Genomic DNA, 13,380 nt, shown 5'->3' on the forward strand with positions numbered 1-13,380 from the left:
TGTTATTTATTTCTATATCCAAAGTATTCCCATACTAACTGGTTCACGACGGCGTTTCGCTTTCAGCTGGATCTGCATCACTGACATGTCTTGTCCGTCTCCATCTTTTTGTGATTTTTACGCGTTCTCCCGCCCTTCAATTCAATGCAGTCGTTTCCGGATTGTCCGGAATTCCGTTCCGGATTTTTCCCCACTTTCGTATTATTGATTTATTTTACTCAGTAACGGATGTGGTTTAAAATGTAGCGAAGTACAATACTTAAAACAAAACATACTTAAGTAAAAGTAAAATTAAAGATTTTTAAAACTACTTAAAAAAGTAGAAGTACACAGAAAAACAACTCAATTACAGTAACGCGAGTAAATGTAATTTGTTACTTTCCACCTCTGGTTGTGACGTATGTCATCTTAAACTAGCGCAAAACATCCACCTCATCGTTCTCAGCCAACTCCCTCTGTTCGCTGATTGGACCGATTCAAATTTGACCGGAGAAAAACAGAGAATATACCGCAATCCCAGACGGAGTACTGAAGGAAAATGAAAATTGAGCGGAAGTACGTAGGAGGGCGGAGCCAGGCTAATGTTATCTTCCCTCACAACCAGAAACACACTTCTTTAGTGACATTGTTGACTTCGTGGTCTAAAAACAAAATGACTCTTGCTCTCGGGTTGACGTGAGCTCGCGCTTATCCGGGAGAAGTGCCCTTACAAGCAATACCGCTCTTTATGATGTCATACAGGGACATTCTCGAAAAAACTTCCAGAAACTTGTTAACATCTTGAAGGAGTTTTTTTGGCACTGAAATACTCCGTCAAACCTCCATGTTTAGCATGAGAATCCAACTCTTTAACAGTGTAAATAAGTCAGAATGCATGAAATAGCATTATACCCCCCCCCCCCCCCTCCCCCTTTAAATACCTGTAGATCTGGCTAAAACTATAGTGGTGTAAACATGTCTACAGAAGTGAAGAGATAAATGCATAAACCATAAAATCTATTGTCTTCTCAAACCTAGGAATTCTTTTAAGTGCGTTTTGTAGCTCTAGGACAAGAACAGTTGCAATTTATGAACCACTAATCAGTAGAATTCAGAGAATTCGGAAAGCTGTGATTGACGTCTCACCTGCCCATCTGTCCCGATCGTTCCCCCGCAGTCTGTGAGCAGCTCAGACATGTCATAATAACTCACAAACTCCCACAGACAGGCCTCCAAATTCAGGTTCCTGTAGAAGCGTAGAGTGCTCTGGCCTCTGAGGACAGGGCTGTACTGATACGGCGGAGTCTCGCCGACACTTTCTATATTCCGGGTGGCCTTGGTCAGGAAGCCATGTCGTGTGGACACCTCATTAAAGTCCAACAGATTGGAGCACCTGTGGTTTCCGACACGAGTGCCATCGGGGCTCAGAGTCAGGTCGAAGTTAGACAGCGCGCGAGTGGAGACCACAGGGAGCATGCCTGAGCACACAGAAAATAAATGACAATTAACAAACTGAAATCACATGCATTATACCACCTTGATACGGATGAATATGTCATACCATTAATATTTATAAGCTATTCCACTGAAATATGAATCTGAAAAAAAGTATCCTATACAGCTTAGAAGTATTACATGACAATATAAGGTATAGTTCACCCAAAAATGTTTCTCATTATTTGCTCTTTTTCCTGTATGATGCTATTTTTTATGTTGAACACAAAAATGAGATATTTTGAAGAATGTGCAAGCTCCTCTTTTCTATATAACATTTTAGTAATCAAAACACCAAAAAGTTCATATAACTTGTGCACTATTTTCCTAATCCTTTAAAGCTACATATTCAAACTTTATCACCAGTTTTGACAAATCTATACTTGCTCATTCAAATGAGATTTGAGAGCTACTGCAGACAGGAAGATTTTCATTGAATTTGATCCTTTCCTCACACAAAGCTATCATATATTTTCAGAAGATGAGAAATATGGCGTATGATTCATATAGTGTTTATGCTGGACAATCCAAAAATCAACAAAATAAATGAAAATTGAAATGAAAATCGCTTTTCACAGAAGAAATAAAGTCATATGTGTTTTGAACAACATTAGGGTAAATTATAGATTTTTTATGTAAAATATTCTTTATATTACAATGATTTTTTTTTTGTATTGTAGGAAAAGCTATGAAAAAGCAGCTTTAGATGAGTTAGGAAGGTAATATTAACGCAATTATAATTGGTCTTGCCTGGCCTAGATTTCTGACGTGAAACATAACTTGTGATAATTTATTCCCAAAATACTTTTATTATTTTTTCCCCAACAGACAAACATGATTTTAATGGAAAACGTTCCTGGCAAATTTGTGACATGACACTTTGTTTATGCATATTTCAGACTTTGATTTAGGCTTTTGAAGAGCGCTGTAATATTTAGTTTTGACAGCAAATAACACATAAATCCCCAAAGAATACCATTTCCCCCCCCAAGGGGATATATGAGAAGGGTTTCTCATGGAGGGGCTGAACTAAGAAAACCTGGCAGCCAGAGGGGAAATAATTCTCTCACCGTCTATGTGGGGCATGGTGACAGTAAGCTTGATGAGATTGGCATATTCAGAGTCTTCAGCGCCTGTATAACGTAGTTTGGCAGAAAAGGGCTCAGCACCTACTGTGCCCAATTTACGCGGCTGGCACATCCCTGCCCAGGAACATCAAAGACATGAAACATTACTTCAAGCATATTACCACCTACTGACAGTCTAATTCCACATTGCAAATGGTATATTATAACCAGCAGCTCAGGGACAGCATAATGTTCTTTGGTGCCGCTATACAAAGCAAAGCATTTTTATATGATCTCCCTTAATGTAATGGTTTCGGGCTCACCTTCCTCCATGCTAATAGACACAATGGGGCTGCTCAGCTCCAGCCCCTCATCACCGTTAGAATTCACGGCACGGGCCGCGCACTGCACTCTAGAGCCCGCTTGAAAGTAAATGGAGTCTAGGGTGATCATCTTGGAAGACGTAAAGAATGTATCAAAGTCAGCCTCTCGCATGGGGCTGGTGACGCCATCCGGACCACTGGGGGCGCTGATGAGCCATCGGTAACGAGTCAGCGTGTCATTGATGCGTTCGCTAATGCAGATGGAGCCTGTTTTGTCATAGTCGGGATATTTGAGGTTGCAGGCCTGGATATGTCAGAGAAATAAACAAGGAAAGAAAGAAAATCTGATAATGTAGCTTCAATGAAAACACTTCTTGCTCTCAAAACTTTTGCTTCTAGCTTAAAAGTTTACGCACCCCTTGCAGAATCTGTGAAAATGTGAATACTTTTACACAAAATCATACAAAATACATGTTATTTTTTATTTCGTACTTTCCTGAATAAGATATTGTACATAAAAGATGCCTTCATATAGTCCACAAGACAGAAAATAGCTGAATTTATAAAAAAATGACCGCGTTCAAAAGTTTATGTACCCTTGATTCTTAATACTGTATGTCATTTTTTTTTGGTTTTTATATGATGGTTGTTCATGAGTCTCTTGTTGTCCTGAGCAGTTAAACTCCAGAAGGGAACACAATGCATTAAGAGCCAGGGGCTGAAAATTTCCAAATGTTTCTTATTTTGTTTAAATACATTTTTTTCTCATGTAATACTACCCTTCAGAAGCAACAGAAGATACTTAAATTTTTCCCGCAAGACAAATTAAGTACAATTTAGCTCGATCTTCAAATTCAAAACATTTCCCTTAATGCATTGTTTCTCCTTCTGGAGCATCAGTGAATGTTTGAACCTTTTTTAATCGTTGTGTAAATAGTCCCTCAATCGTCCTCAGTAAAAAGATGGCTCTCAAAATCATACAGTCACTGCTGGAAAGGGTTCAAATATGCACAAGATGCTGGAAAACGGAAGAATGTGCAGGACCTGAAGGATTTTACTGAAGAACGTTTGGCAGATGAACTGCTCAGGACAAACAAGACACTCAAGAACAACCATCACAAAACAAAAAAACAGCTGTGGATCATCCAGGGAATGAAACACAGTGTTAAGAATCAAGGGTACGTCAACTTTTGAACGGGTCATTTTTATAAATTCAGCTATTTTTTTGTCTTGTGGACTATATGTAAACATCTTTTATGTAAAATATCTTATTCAGGACAATACTAAATAAAAAATAACATGCATTTTGTATGATCCCTCTTATGTTGTTAAAAGTATTCACATTTTCACAGATTCTGCCAGGGGTGTGTAAACTTTTGAGCAAGACTTTATATATATATATACACATTTATGTGTCTCATACTTAGTGAAAAAATAGAAGAGAAGTATTTTGTGTTAAAGGTTGTTTTTGAAACTCAGTGTTTGAAATAAAGCTGCTCTTAATTTTCATTGATGACTGATTATTGCAGTGTTTAGACAAATTGTAGACTGTTAATTATTTTTAATTATAGGCCTATAATTTATTGTATAATAGATCTAAATGTTTTTAAATAATTTACAAGGAGTGTATGCCCAGCTCATGTGACACTGAAGACGAGTAAAGATGCTGAAAATTCAGCTTTGCCATCACTGTAATACATTACATTTGAAAACATATTAAAATATAAAGTAGCTTATAACTTATTTTTAATTGTAATAAATTCACAGTATATACTTTACTGTAAGGGAAAAATCCACACAACAAAGGTCTGCACGCAACCTACTTATGTTTAATAATTTATCAGAAGAAACAACACAGAGGATTTAATAATTTATCACAAGGAAAAACATGGAGGATTTATAAGATTAAACTTTGTTTGTGTTCCTTTTGCCCTTTCATAACGTCCTTATGATGAGGTCCTTATTTTTGTTTATTCAAATTCTTTTATAGCTCAAGATTTGACAAATCATTATAATCTTATAATCTTTTTCACTCACTTTTACTTCAAGGATCTACTGAAAACTTGATAAAAACAATCTCATAATTACATTAAACCCTCTGAGAACCTTCTGACTGACTTTTTTCTACTGGCAAACCTACCGTGACACAGACGACGGGGTATCCAGCAGGTGGGTGGGCATTTTCTTTGGTTCTTCTGACATCATCATAGTGTAATAGTGACACAACATGAGGCAGTGAAGGGAATGTGACGTCAGCCATACTGTTGCTCTCCTCGATGTACACTATGGCTTTAGTCATCTGCCAATACAAGAGAGACCGATTTGTAATTCACATTAAATGTGAAACTTCAAATATGAAGAACATTATCAACGTTTCTCACCTGGATTTCAGCAATCATGTTCTCGTCTGGTTTCAGGTGGACAGTGAAGGCCTCTCTCATCTCTCTTACGCTATCAAACAGAATCTCCACCTCCACTACATGCTCGATCTCACCCGCTTTAAACTCGACATCTGCACACACAAAATATCTGATTACATACATACTAAAAGATAAACAACCTCCAGATATTTCTTCTCTTAAACGCTTCCACACCTGATTGCATTTGCCATTTGCATCCTGAACTCTATATAACCTCATGTAGGCAGGAAATGCATGCGAAAGCTGCTTGGAGCCACCTGCCAATCTACCAAGTATAATTAGATGCGGCATATTCAGAATGCAAATGACCCGTTCTGGCCTCTAAAAGCCTCACCGAGGGAGATGGGATGGTAGTCTTCTCCGGATATGGCAGAGCCGTCCTTCGTGTGCACCCTCACCAGAGACACTTTCGAAGAGTCTCCTGTTCTGCGGATGGGGATCTTCACCAACGTCATCTGCCCTGACTCTTTTGGTTCGCTAACACTGAACTTTGTCTCTGCAAACTTGATGATGGGCTCTGACAGAGGAAAATGAATGGTTTGAGAAGACCGATGAGAATTGAGGAGCTTTTGTTCATTAAAAGATTCTTAGCTAAAGAGAATCTGTAAGAGAGTTTGACCCAAATTCTAGAAATCTGAACCTAAATGTCAGGTATTTATATTAATCTTCATCTAAAGTGCATTTCAAATGAAAACGAAACGAATGTTTCTTTCTTACTGTCAGTGTTGTCATTGATCTTTATGAGCATTTCGTTCTGATTGCCTATGGACGCTCCGTACGGCGAGTCGCTCTTCGCGCTCCCCAGAATCAGCCTCAGTTCTTCCTCCTCCTCATGAATCGAATCATCCACCAGTTTTAGCACACACGGTTTGTCAGCCTCACCTAGGGACCAAAACATGGAGACCAAAGTCTGAACAAAGAAAACAGCTCAACTATTTTTCTACTGTTCTAGAATTGACATTGTCTTGTGAGATCATGACCTCCTTTCAGACAAATGTTTATAACTTGAATGGCAGATATCATGTAAAAATGAAGTGTCATTTTTTCCTGTATAATTCGGGTTTAATTCATTCATTCATTCACTTGTTTGTTTGTTCAATCATTAAAGGCACAATATGTAATTTTTGCCGCTAGAAGTCGCTTATTCAAAACAAAGGTGTAGCTTGATGACGCCTTGATTTTGTGGAATCATGGGTGTTGTTGTCTTCACCTCTACAGCCGGTGGAAAAGAATCCGACGGGACTCAGGCAAATGTATTAAGTATTTATTAACGTTACTGTTGTATGAAGCAGGGTTGGGCTGATAGCTGTTAGAGCGAAACGAGGCGCTGGAACGATTGCTAATAGGAGACAAGCGCGACACACGGCGTGAGAGCAGTGGAGCTTTTATTATGCCTCAGACGACCGCTTCCGCTTCTTCCACTCATGTGTATGTGTGGTAACGCAGCGCTGTTTTATCATATTAGATACATTTGAGTGTGTTGAAAGTTACGTTATAATGCTACTCTGTGCGTTCTCTCAGCGGCTACTATGAGACACTTGTTGCACACTGCAGTAAGCTAGATCAATATTAGGCATAGTAAAACATGGTACTCATGGTAAATCAAGAAAACGAGCAATAAACAATAAGACTAACTGTGTTGAGCTATATAACAATGATTTGTTGCTCACCTGCCTAATAAAACACATAATATATTAAAGCGTCTTTGGTGTTTCCATGGTTTCTACAAATAAAAACGGAGGGTAATGTGGGTATGATGTCATTGATAGGATTTAAACATTCTTGGAAACATTTGGGATAATGCAAGTACACAAGACATTTTAATCCAAAAATCGTACCCATTGTGCCTTTAAATCAAGTTAAATTTGCTCACCTATTTGTTAGTTCATTCATTCATTCATTCGTTCATTCATTTATTAATTCATTTGTTCATCATCTATTTGTTTGTACTTCCCTCCATTCCACATCCCAGCTTACATAAGAGGTTATTTACCAGGCAAGAAAGTTACGATGGACACATCAGTGTTGGGTCTCTCTTCAAAGTCGGACACCACCTGAGCAGAGCCTTGCCGGGTGTAGCAACGTACAGTGGACTTGTGTCTGATGTCTCCGCTGCGGTGTACCATTGCGGTGATGTGACCTTCACTCTCCTCTGTAGTTATGACAGCCTGTTTAAACTGCACCTTTGGCACTGAAAAAAGAATATACAAATCCAGATGCTCTAATACAACAATCTACCTCTGTATCATGGACAAAAACTAGTAATACATTCTTATCATCGTTCTTAACTCGGCTTTTAACCCTGGGTAGAGAAACGTTTCACACTTCGCCCTGGAGCAGGTTTAGCACTGCTTTTGAGGTGTTAACTCTGCATTGCGGTGCAAAACAGTGCGGTTTTAGAATGCTTAGCAACAGATGTCCAATCACACGCCTCGTATTCCCTGCTTTGGACAGTCATAGAAACACCACGTGTTGCATAAACAATAGTCTCAACAGTTAAGGGGGAAAATGGCAAAAAGCAATGGAAAAAGCATAAACAGTTTTATTCTTACCTATAGTACACTCAGGAAAACCTTGATAGTACAGTTTGGCAATGTATAATATGAGGATGAGCAACGCTAGAGCCTTTATGTAAACAGGTTGCATGCTGCGCACGTCCAATAAAACGGACACAGTAATGGAAATAAGGATGTTAACCCTGGGTTTAGGAATGCACAGTATGAAACTTCAGCTTATGAATACCCAGGAAAAATTGATAAACCTGGGTAAAGTATGAGCAGTGTAAAATACGAAACAAGGGTTAACTATTTCAAGCATGAAAAGTACTTATATGTGGGTGATTTCATAATTGCAGGTACATTTGGTGTCCAATGTCATTATTTTTTTCAGTTTTTTTTTTAAATGGTTATATTTTTAATTATTTTAATGATTTGCTACTCATTGTCACAAGATGTTACAGGCCATAACAATATAATATTTTCTGTAAAAACTCTGAATTAGCGTATTTTTTCCATCATGTATCATTGTGTAATCAAAATATTTGATTTTACATTTCTAATATTTCATTTATAAGAGCCCTAAATAGTAATTTTCCTAATTCTACAACATTAAATTGTTTTAAAATAACTTTTATCTTATTAAAATGTGTGTCCATAAATCTAAAAGTAAAAAAGTTTGGCAAGCACTGAATTGTTAAAATTCTATATATTTTCAATAATAATACTGGAACAGTTTTATTCTTTTTGTATTGCAAAATGTATCTCCAATTATATAACCACTCGTGTGTATGTGTGTGTGTATGTGTGTGTGTGTGTGTGTGTGTGTGTGTGTCAGTCACAAATTTGTTAGGAAAAATCTTCAAAAATACTTACAGTCTGAAATGGAGTCGTTGATAAAGATTGTAACTGTTGCTGGATCTCCCAGAATTCCATTGGAGGGCATCCGGAGAATAAGCTCAAATCTCTCTGTTCCTTCCAGAACGGGCTGGCCTAGGTCATCCAGGATGATGACTCTGACCATCTGCATGCTCACACCCGGTGCAAAGTCCACGTTTCTGCTGATTCCCACATAGTCTACCCCAGCTAGTGGATGAACACACAGGCTAAGGTCAGAAAGAGGTCATATGGTGTTTAATGGCAGCAGCACAGGATTCTCACTTTCGATTAATCCTCTCTCAGAGAGACTGCTGTTTCTGCTTTTTTCGAGGGATCAATGTACGGCATAGAACATACAGCAAAGTTTGGGTTGACTGCACAGAGGGCTCGGATGAACAGAGTTTTTTTTAATTTATTTCAGCTTTGCCAAGAGCTTCTAGCTGCATCTTTGATGCCACACGTCACTTGTTCAAGGCCTAAGCCAAAACAGTCAATAACACTTACTCTCACTGTTCAGCATTTTGCAGTTCATAAGTTTGCTGGGAAGACAGGAACTGAAGATTCAAGAATTGGAGAGACTTTTTTTACAAAATTGTAGCATTTAATGTTTAAACATAAGACCGGTTTCCTCAACCAAAAAGACATAATTTAGTTTGCATTGAGTTTCACAGGCCATTAATTAAAATGAGCTCTTCCTTCAAGGGCCAGAATTACTAAACAGGGAAAATCCGCAATCCCATAAAAGTTCTGATGGGAGATTTACTGACAATGCACACATTAAAGAACACGGATGCATCCAGATCATTTCCATAATGGCCAACATATCTATCAAGAGCAGCACAAATTTGCGTAGGGTTGGAAACAAGTTCAGCTGATGATAATCATGTTATAATCACGATCTACATGATCTACTAACAACACACGCAAAATGGCTTTAAGCGATAGTTCACCAAAAAATGAAAATACCCCCATGATTTACTCACCCTCAAGCCATCCTAGGAGTATATGACTTTCATCTTTCAGACAAATACAATCGGAGTTATATTAAAAAATGTCCTGGCTCTTCTAAGCTTTATAATGGCATTAAATGGCAGCCCAAAATTTGAAGCCCAAAAAAGTGCATCGATCCATTATAAAAGTACTCCACGCGGCTCCAGGGGGTGAATAAAGGCCTTCAATATCAATTTTTAACACGTTATAATGTAAAATATCTAGCTTCCGCCAGACTGCCTTCAGTATTCAACTTACGGGAAAAAAAAATATTACTGGCGGAAAAAATCTTCAAAAAAATCTCGTATGAAGTCGGACGTAGCGCAAGCACTTTGAACTGCGTGTGGCGCTACACTTTCTTCGTAAGTTGAATACGGAAGGCGGTCTAGTGGAAGCTAGATATTTTATTTGAATAAATATGGATATTTTTCTTACACAAACCCATTGATTTGACTTTTATTAATCCCCTGGAATAACTTTTATAATGGATGGATACACTTTTTTGGCCTTCAAATTTTGGGCTGCCATTCACTGCCATTATAATGCTTGGATTAGCCAGACCATAATTATTATAACGTCCGAAAAAATGAAAAAGGGGTTTGTGCTGGCACAAGCTGTTAGCAAATCTGGCCCTAAGGCTTTTATATGTAAATATCCTCTGTTATGATTGTCTAACTTTGCTGCATTCTGTATGAAATGAGTAACAATGATGGTTGAGAATGGGGGGGGGGGGGGGGCATGGATTACTGGGAAAATGCAGTGGTATCACTCACCTTCAGCAGAAACAGGGTCTGTTTTGCGGGATCTCACAGTCACTGTAGCTTTTTTAGAGAGATCCGTCCCTGTCCTCCACACACGGACTTCAACGTGGCCATCGCTCTCATCGACGTGATACTCCTGATTGCCGAAGTAGAACACAGGAGCTGTGGGGCATAAACAGAACATTTCCATGGACTGAATTTCCATAATTATTCCATGACTGTTACATTCTTCAAATTTGAAAAGCACTCATGAAAACAAACATGTTTAATTATTTAATTTAATGCGATTATTGCTATTTTTCTTCATTTTATTTTATTGCTATGCTTAGCTATTTACACATATATACAGTATCACATATACACTCCTGGACAAAAAAAATGGGCCAGGCCAAATATGGCAAAATATCTAGTGGTCTTTTAATGGTCTATTTAATCATAAATCACTGGTCAGGAAATTAGCACGAATTGTACAAATACTGTAGATAAAGTAACTCATCATGGAATAGCCTTCCCTAATTAATTTGCAGACAGTTTTTTACAGGAAGAATAGTCAGTGTTGTTCCACTCAATGTTCATGAGTAGTTGAAAAATGTCTCCCTGTTTGTTTGAGTTTAATGTGAGACTAAATAGTCACTATAGGTTCAAATCTGGACTCTGGACAGGCCAAATTTGGGCAGTATCATTCCTCTTTTTATTTGTGGGAAGCAAGCTATTCTGCAATATTCTCCTGTACTTTGAGTAGCATTAAAATTACTTTTCACAGGGAAGTAGAAATCCAATACCAGCAGCTAAAAAGGCTCACAATGACCTCAGCCATGCTTCACTGTGGTAGAGATGCATTTATTATTATATTTCTCAGCAGATTTTCGAAGAAACCACTCTGGAGCATCCTCAAGGAACTTGTGTTTCATTGTGATTCTTCACTCCACACACAAGTTTCCGTATTCGGAAAAAAACTTAATTCTGTCTTTGATGTTTTTCTGAGACGGCAATGCCTTTTTAAGTAGTAAATTTGCCAATAATTTGTGGTTAAGACAATTAAAAGCTTAGTGTTTAGCCATTTTGTGCTTGGCCCATTTTTTTTGTTGCCCAGGACATGCCTGGCATGAATATGAATACATTATACACATATACATACACTTCGACTTTATTTACTTTTATTGCTAAATGTACATGTTAATTTATGTTTAATGCTATTATATATATATATATATATATATATATATATATATATATATATATATATATATATATATATATATATATATATATATATATATATATATATATATATATATATATATATATATATATATATATATATATATATATATATATATATATATATATATATATATATATATATATATATATATATAGTATTATTTTATTTAGTTATGATATTGGACTTTAATATATTTTCTTTTATATGAAGGATGAAAATATGTAAGCCATGTAAAGTCCAATTAAATATAATGTTCAAAAGTTTAACTGTTAATGTTCACAGTTACAAAAAAGCAATATCAAACCAATTAAAAAAGTATTTTAGAGCAAAACTTTAAAGTTTTATACATTACATACATTTTAATTAATTTTCCATGACCTTTAAGATTTTTTAAAATGAGATTTTCCATGACCTTTAAGATTTTTAAAAATTTGACTTTTTTATTTTTATTTAAATGATATTTCCAGACATGTATTCCATGACTGCGGGAACCCTGTTGATTAGTTTTTGAAATTAAACTACTTGTACCAACCCTCAAACTCAACCATTTTATTCTGTGGCATACGAGAACATCTTATTATTTGCATTTAATTGTAAAGCGTGAGAAAAGCCCTTGAATAAAACATGAACTGAATAGTAAATCAACCTCCTGCCAAGTAATAAAAGGTGTACGGTAGCTCAAACCAGCTCTATTTCATAACCACCAGCTTCACCATCTCAACACAGCAAACTGAACAGTGGACGCCCGTCTCCATGACAACAAACTGACACCTTGCGTTGTATCGAGGTTTCTGTTTTTCTCACCCGCGGTGTCTGAGAGCAGAGGTCCCTGGGAGAGGATTCAACAGCTGTCATCTCACATTATCTACAGGAAGCCACTTACAAGGAAATGCCTGCAACCTCTCTGTTCAGAACACACTTCAAACATAAGGTCACAATTTACAGGGTTTATTATGAACAGATTCATGTTCATGAGCATACAAGGTATAAATATTTACCCTGTAAAAGTTTTTGTAGATGTTTTTGTATATCTGTCAGAATGAACAGACCAAAGGCACCGCCATAGTTCAAAAGCATCTCCATCCACCATATTGGAACGGTCAAAACACCTGTCCGAGAGCAAGTAGGTACTGACATATTTTAAGATTGCCAAAAGTTTAGGGACGCCTGCCTTTACATGCACATCAACTTTAATGACATTCGTAATCCGTAGGAGTTGGCCCACCCTTTGCAGCTATAACAACTTATGGGAAGGCTTTCCACAAGGTTTAGGAGTGTGTTTATGGGAATTTTTGACCATTCTTCTAAAAGCGCATTTGTGAGGTCAGGCACTGACCGCTCTAATTCATCCCAAAGGTGTTCTATGGGGTTGAGGTCAGGACTCTGTGCAGGCCAGTCAAGTTCCTCAACCCCAAACTCGCTCATCCATGTCTCTATGGACCGACACTTTGTGCACTGGTGCACAGTCATGCTGGAACAGGAAAGGGCCATCCCCAAACTGTTCCCACAAAGTTGGGAGCATGAAATTGTCCAAAATGTCTTGGTATGTGGAAGCATTAAGAGTTCCTTTTACTGGAACTAAGGGGCCAAACCCAACCCCTGAAAAACAATCCCACACCATAATCCCCCCTCCACCAAACTTTACACTTGACACAATGCAGTCAGGCAAGTACCATTCTCCTGGCAACTGCCAAACCCAGACTCGTCCATCAGATTTCCAGACAGAGAAGCGTGATTCGTAACTCCA

General features: G+C 37.6%; 1 protein-coding gene across 1 annotated transcript in view; it reads right to left on the reverse strand.

Moving 5' to 3' along the window:
• frem2a (FRAS1 related extracellular matrix 2a) overlaps window positions 1–13,380 on the reverse strand; it is a gene marked incomplete at both ends in the record, with an annotated part of 129,040 nt that overhangs the window by 23,672 nt on the left and 91,988 nt on the right. Inside the window, 10 exons of the mRNA XM_079803915.1 lie at window positions 1,126–1,457; window positions 2,544–2,675; window positions 2,864–3,167; window positions 5,004–5,162; window positions 5,245–5,375; window positions 5,618–5,800; window positions 6,001–6,165; window positions 7,277–7,474; window positions 8,655–8,864; window positions 10,421–10,570. Of these exons, the coding sequence (XP_079660041.1) occupies window positions 1,126–1,457; window positions 2,544–2,675; window positions 2,864–3,167; window positions 5,004–5,162; window positions 5,245–5,375; window positions 5,618–5,800; window positions 6,001–6,165; window positions 7,277–7,474; window positions 8,655–8,864; window positions 10,421–10,570 (1,964 nt within the window). The remainder of the gene's footprint in view (window positions 1–1,125; window positions 1,458–2,543; window positions 2,676–2,863; window positions 3,168–5,003; window positions 5,163–5,244; window positions 5,376–5,617; window positions 5,801–6,000; window positions 6,166–7,276; window positions 7,475–8,654; window positions 8,865–10,420; window positions 10,571–13,380) is intronic.

This window comes from Gobio gobio (assembly GCF_949357685.1).
Source record: "Gobio gobio genome assembly, chromosome: 22".
Taxonomy (NCBI): domain Eukaryota; kingdom Metazoa; phylum Chordata; class Actinopteri; order Cypriniformes; family Gobionidae; genus Gobio; species Gobio gobio.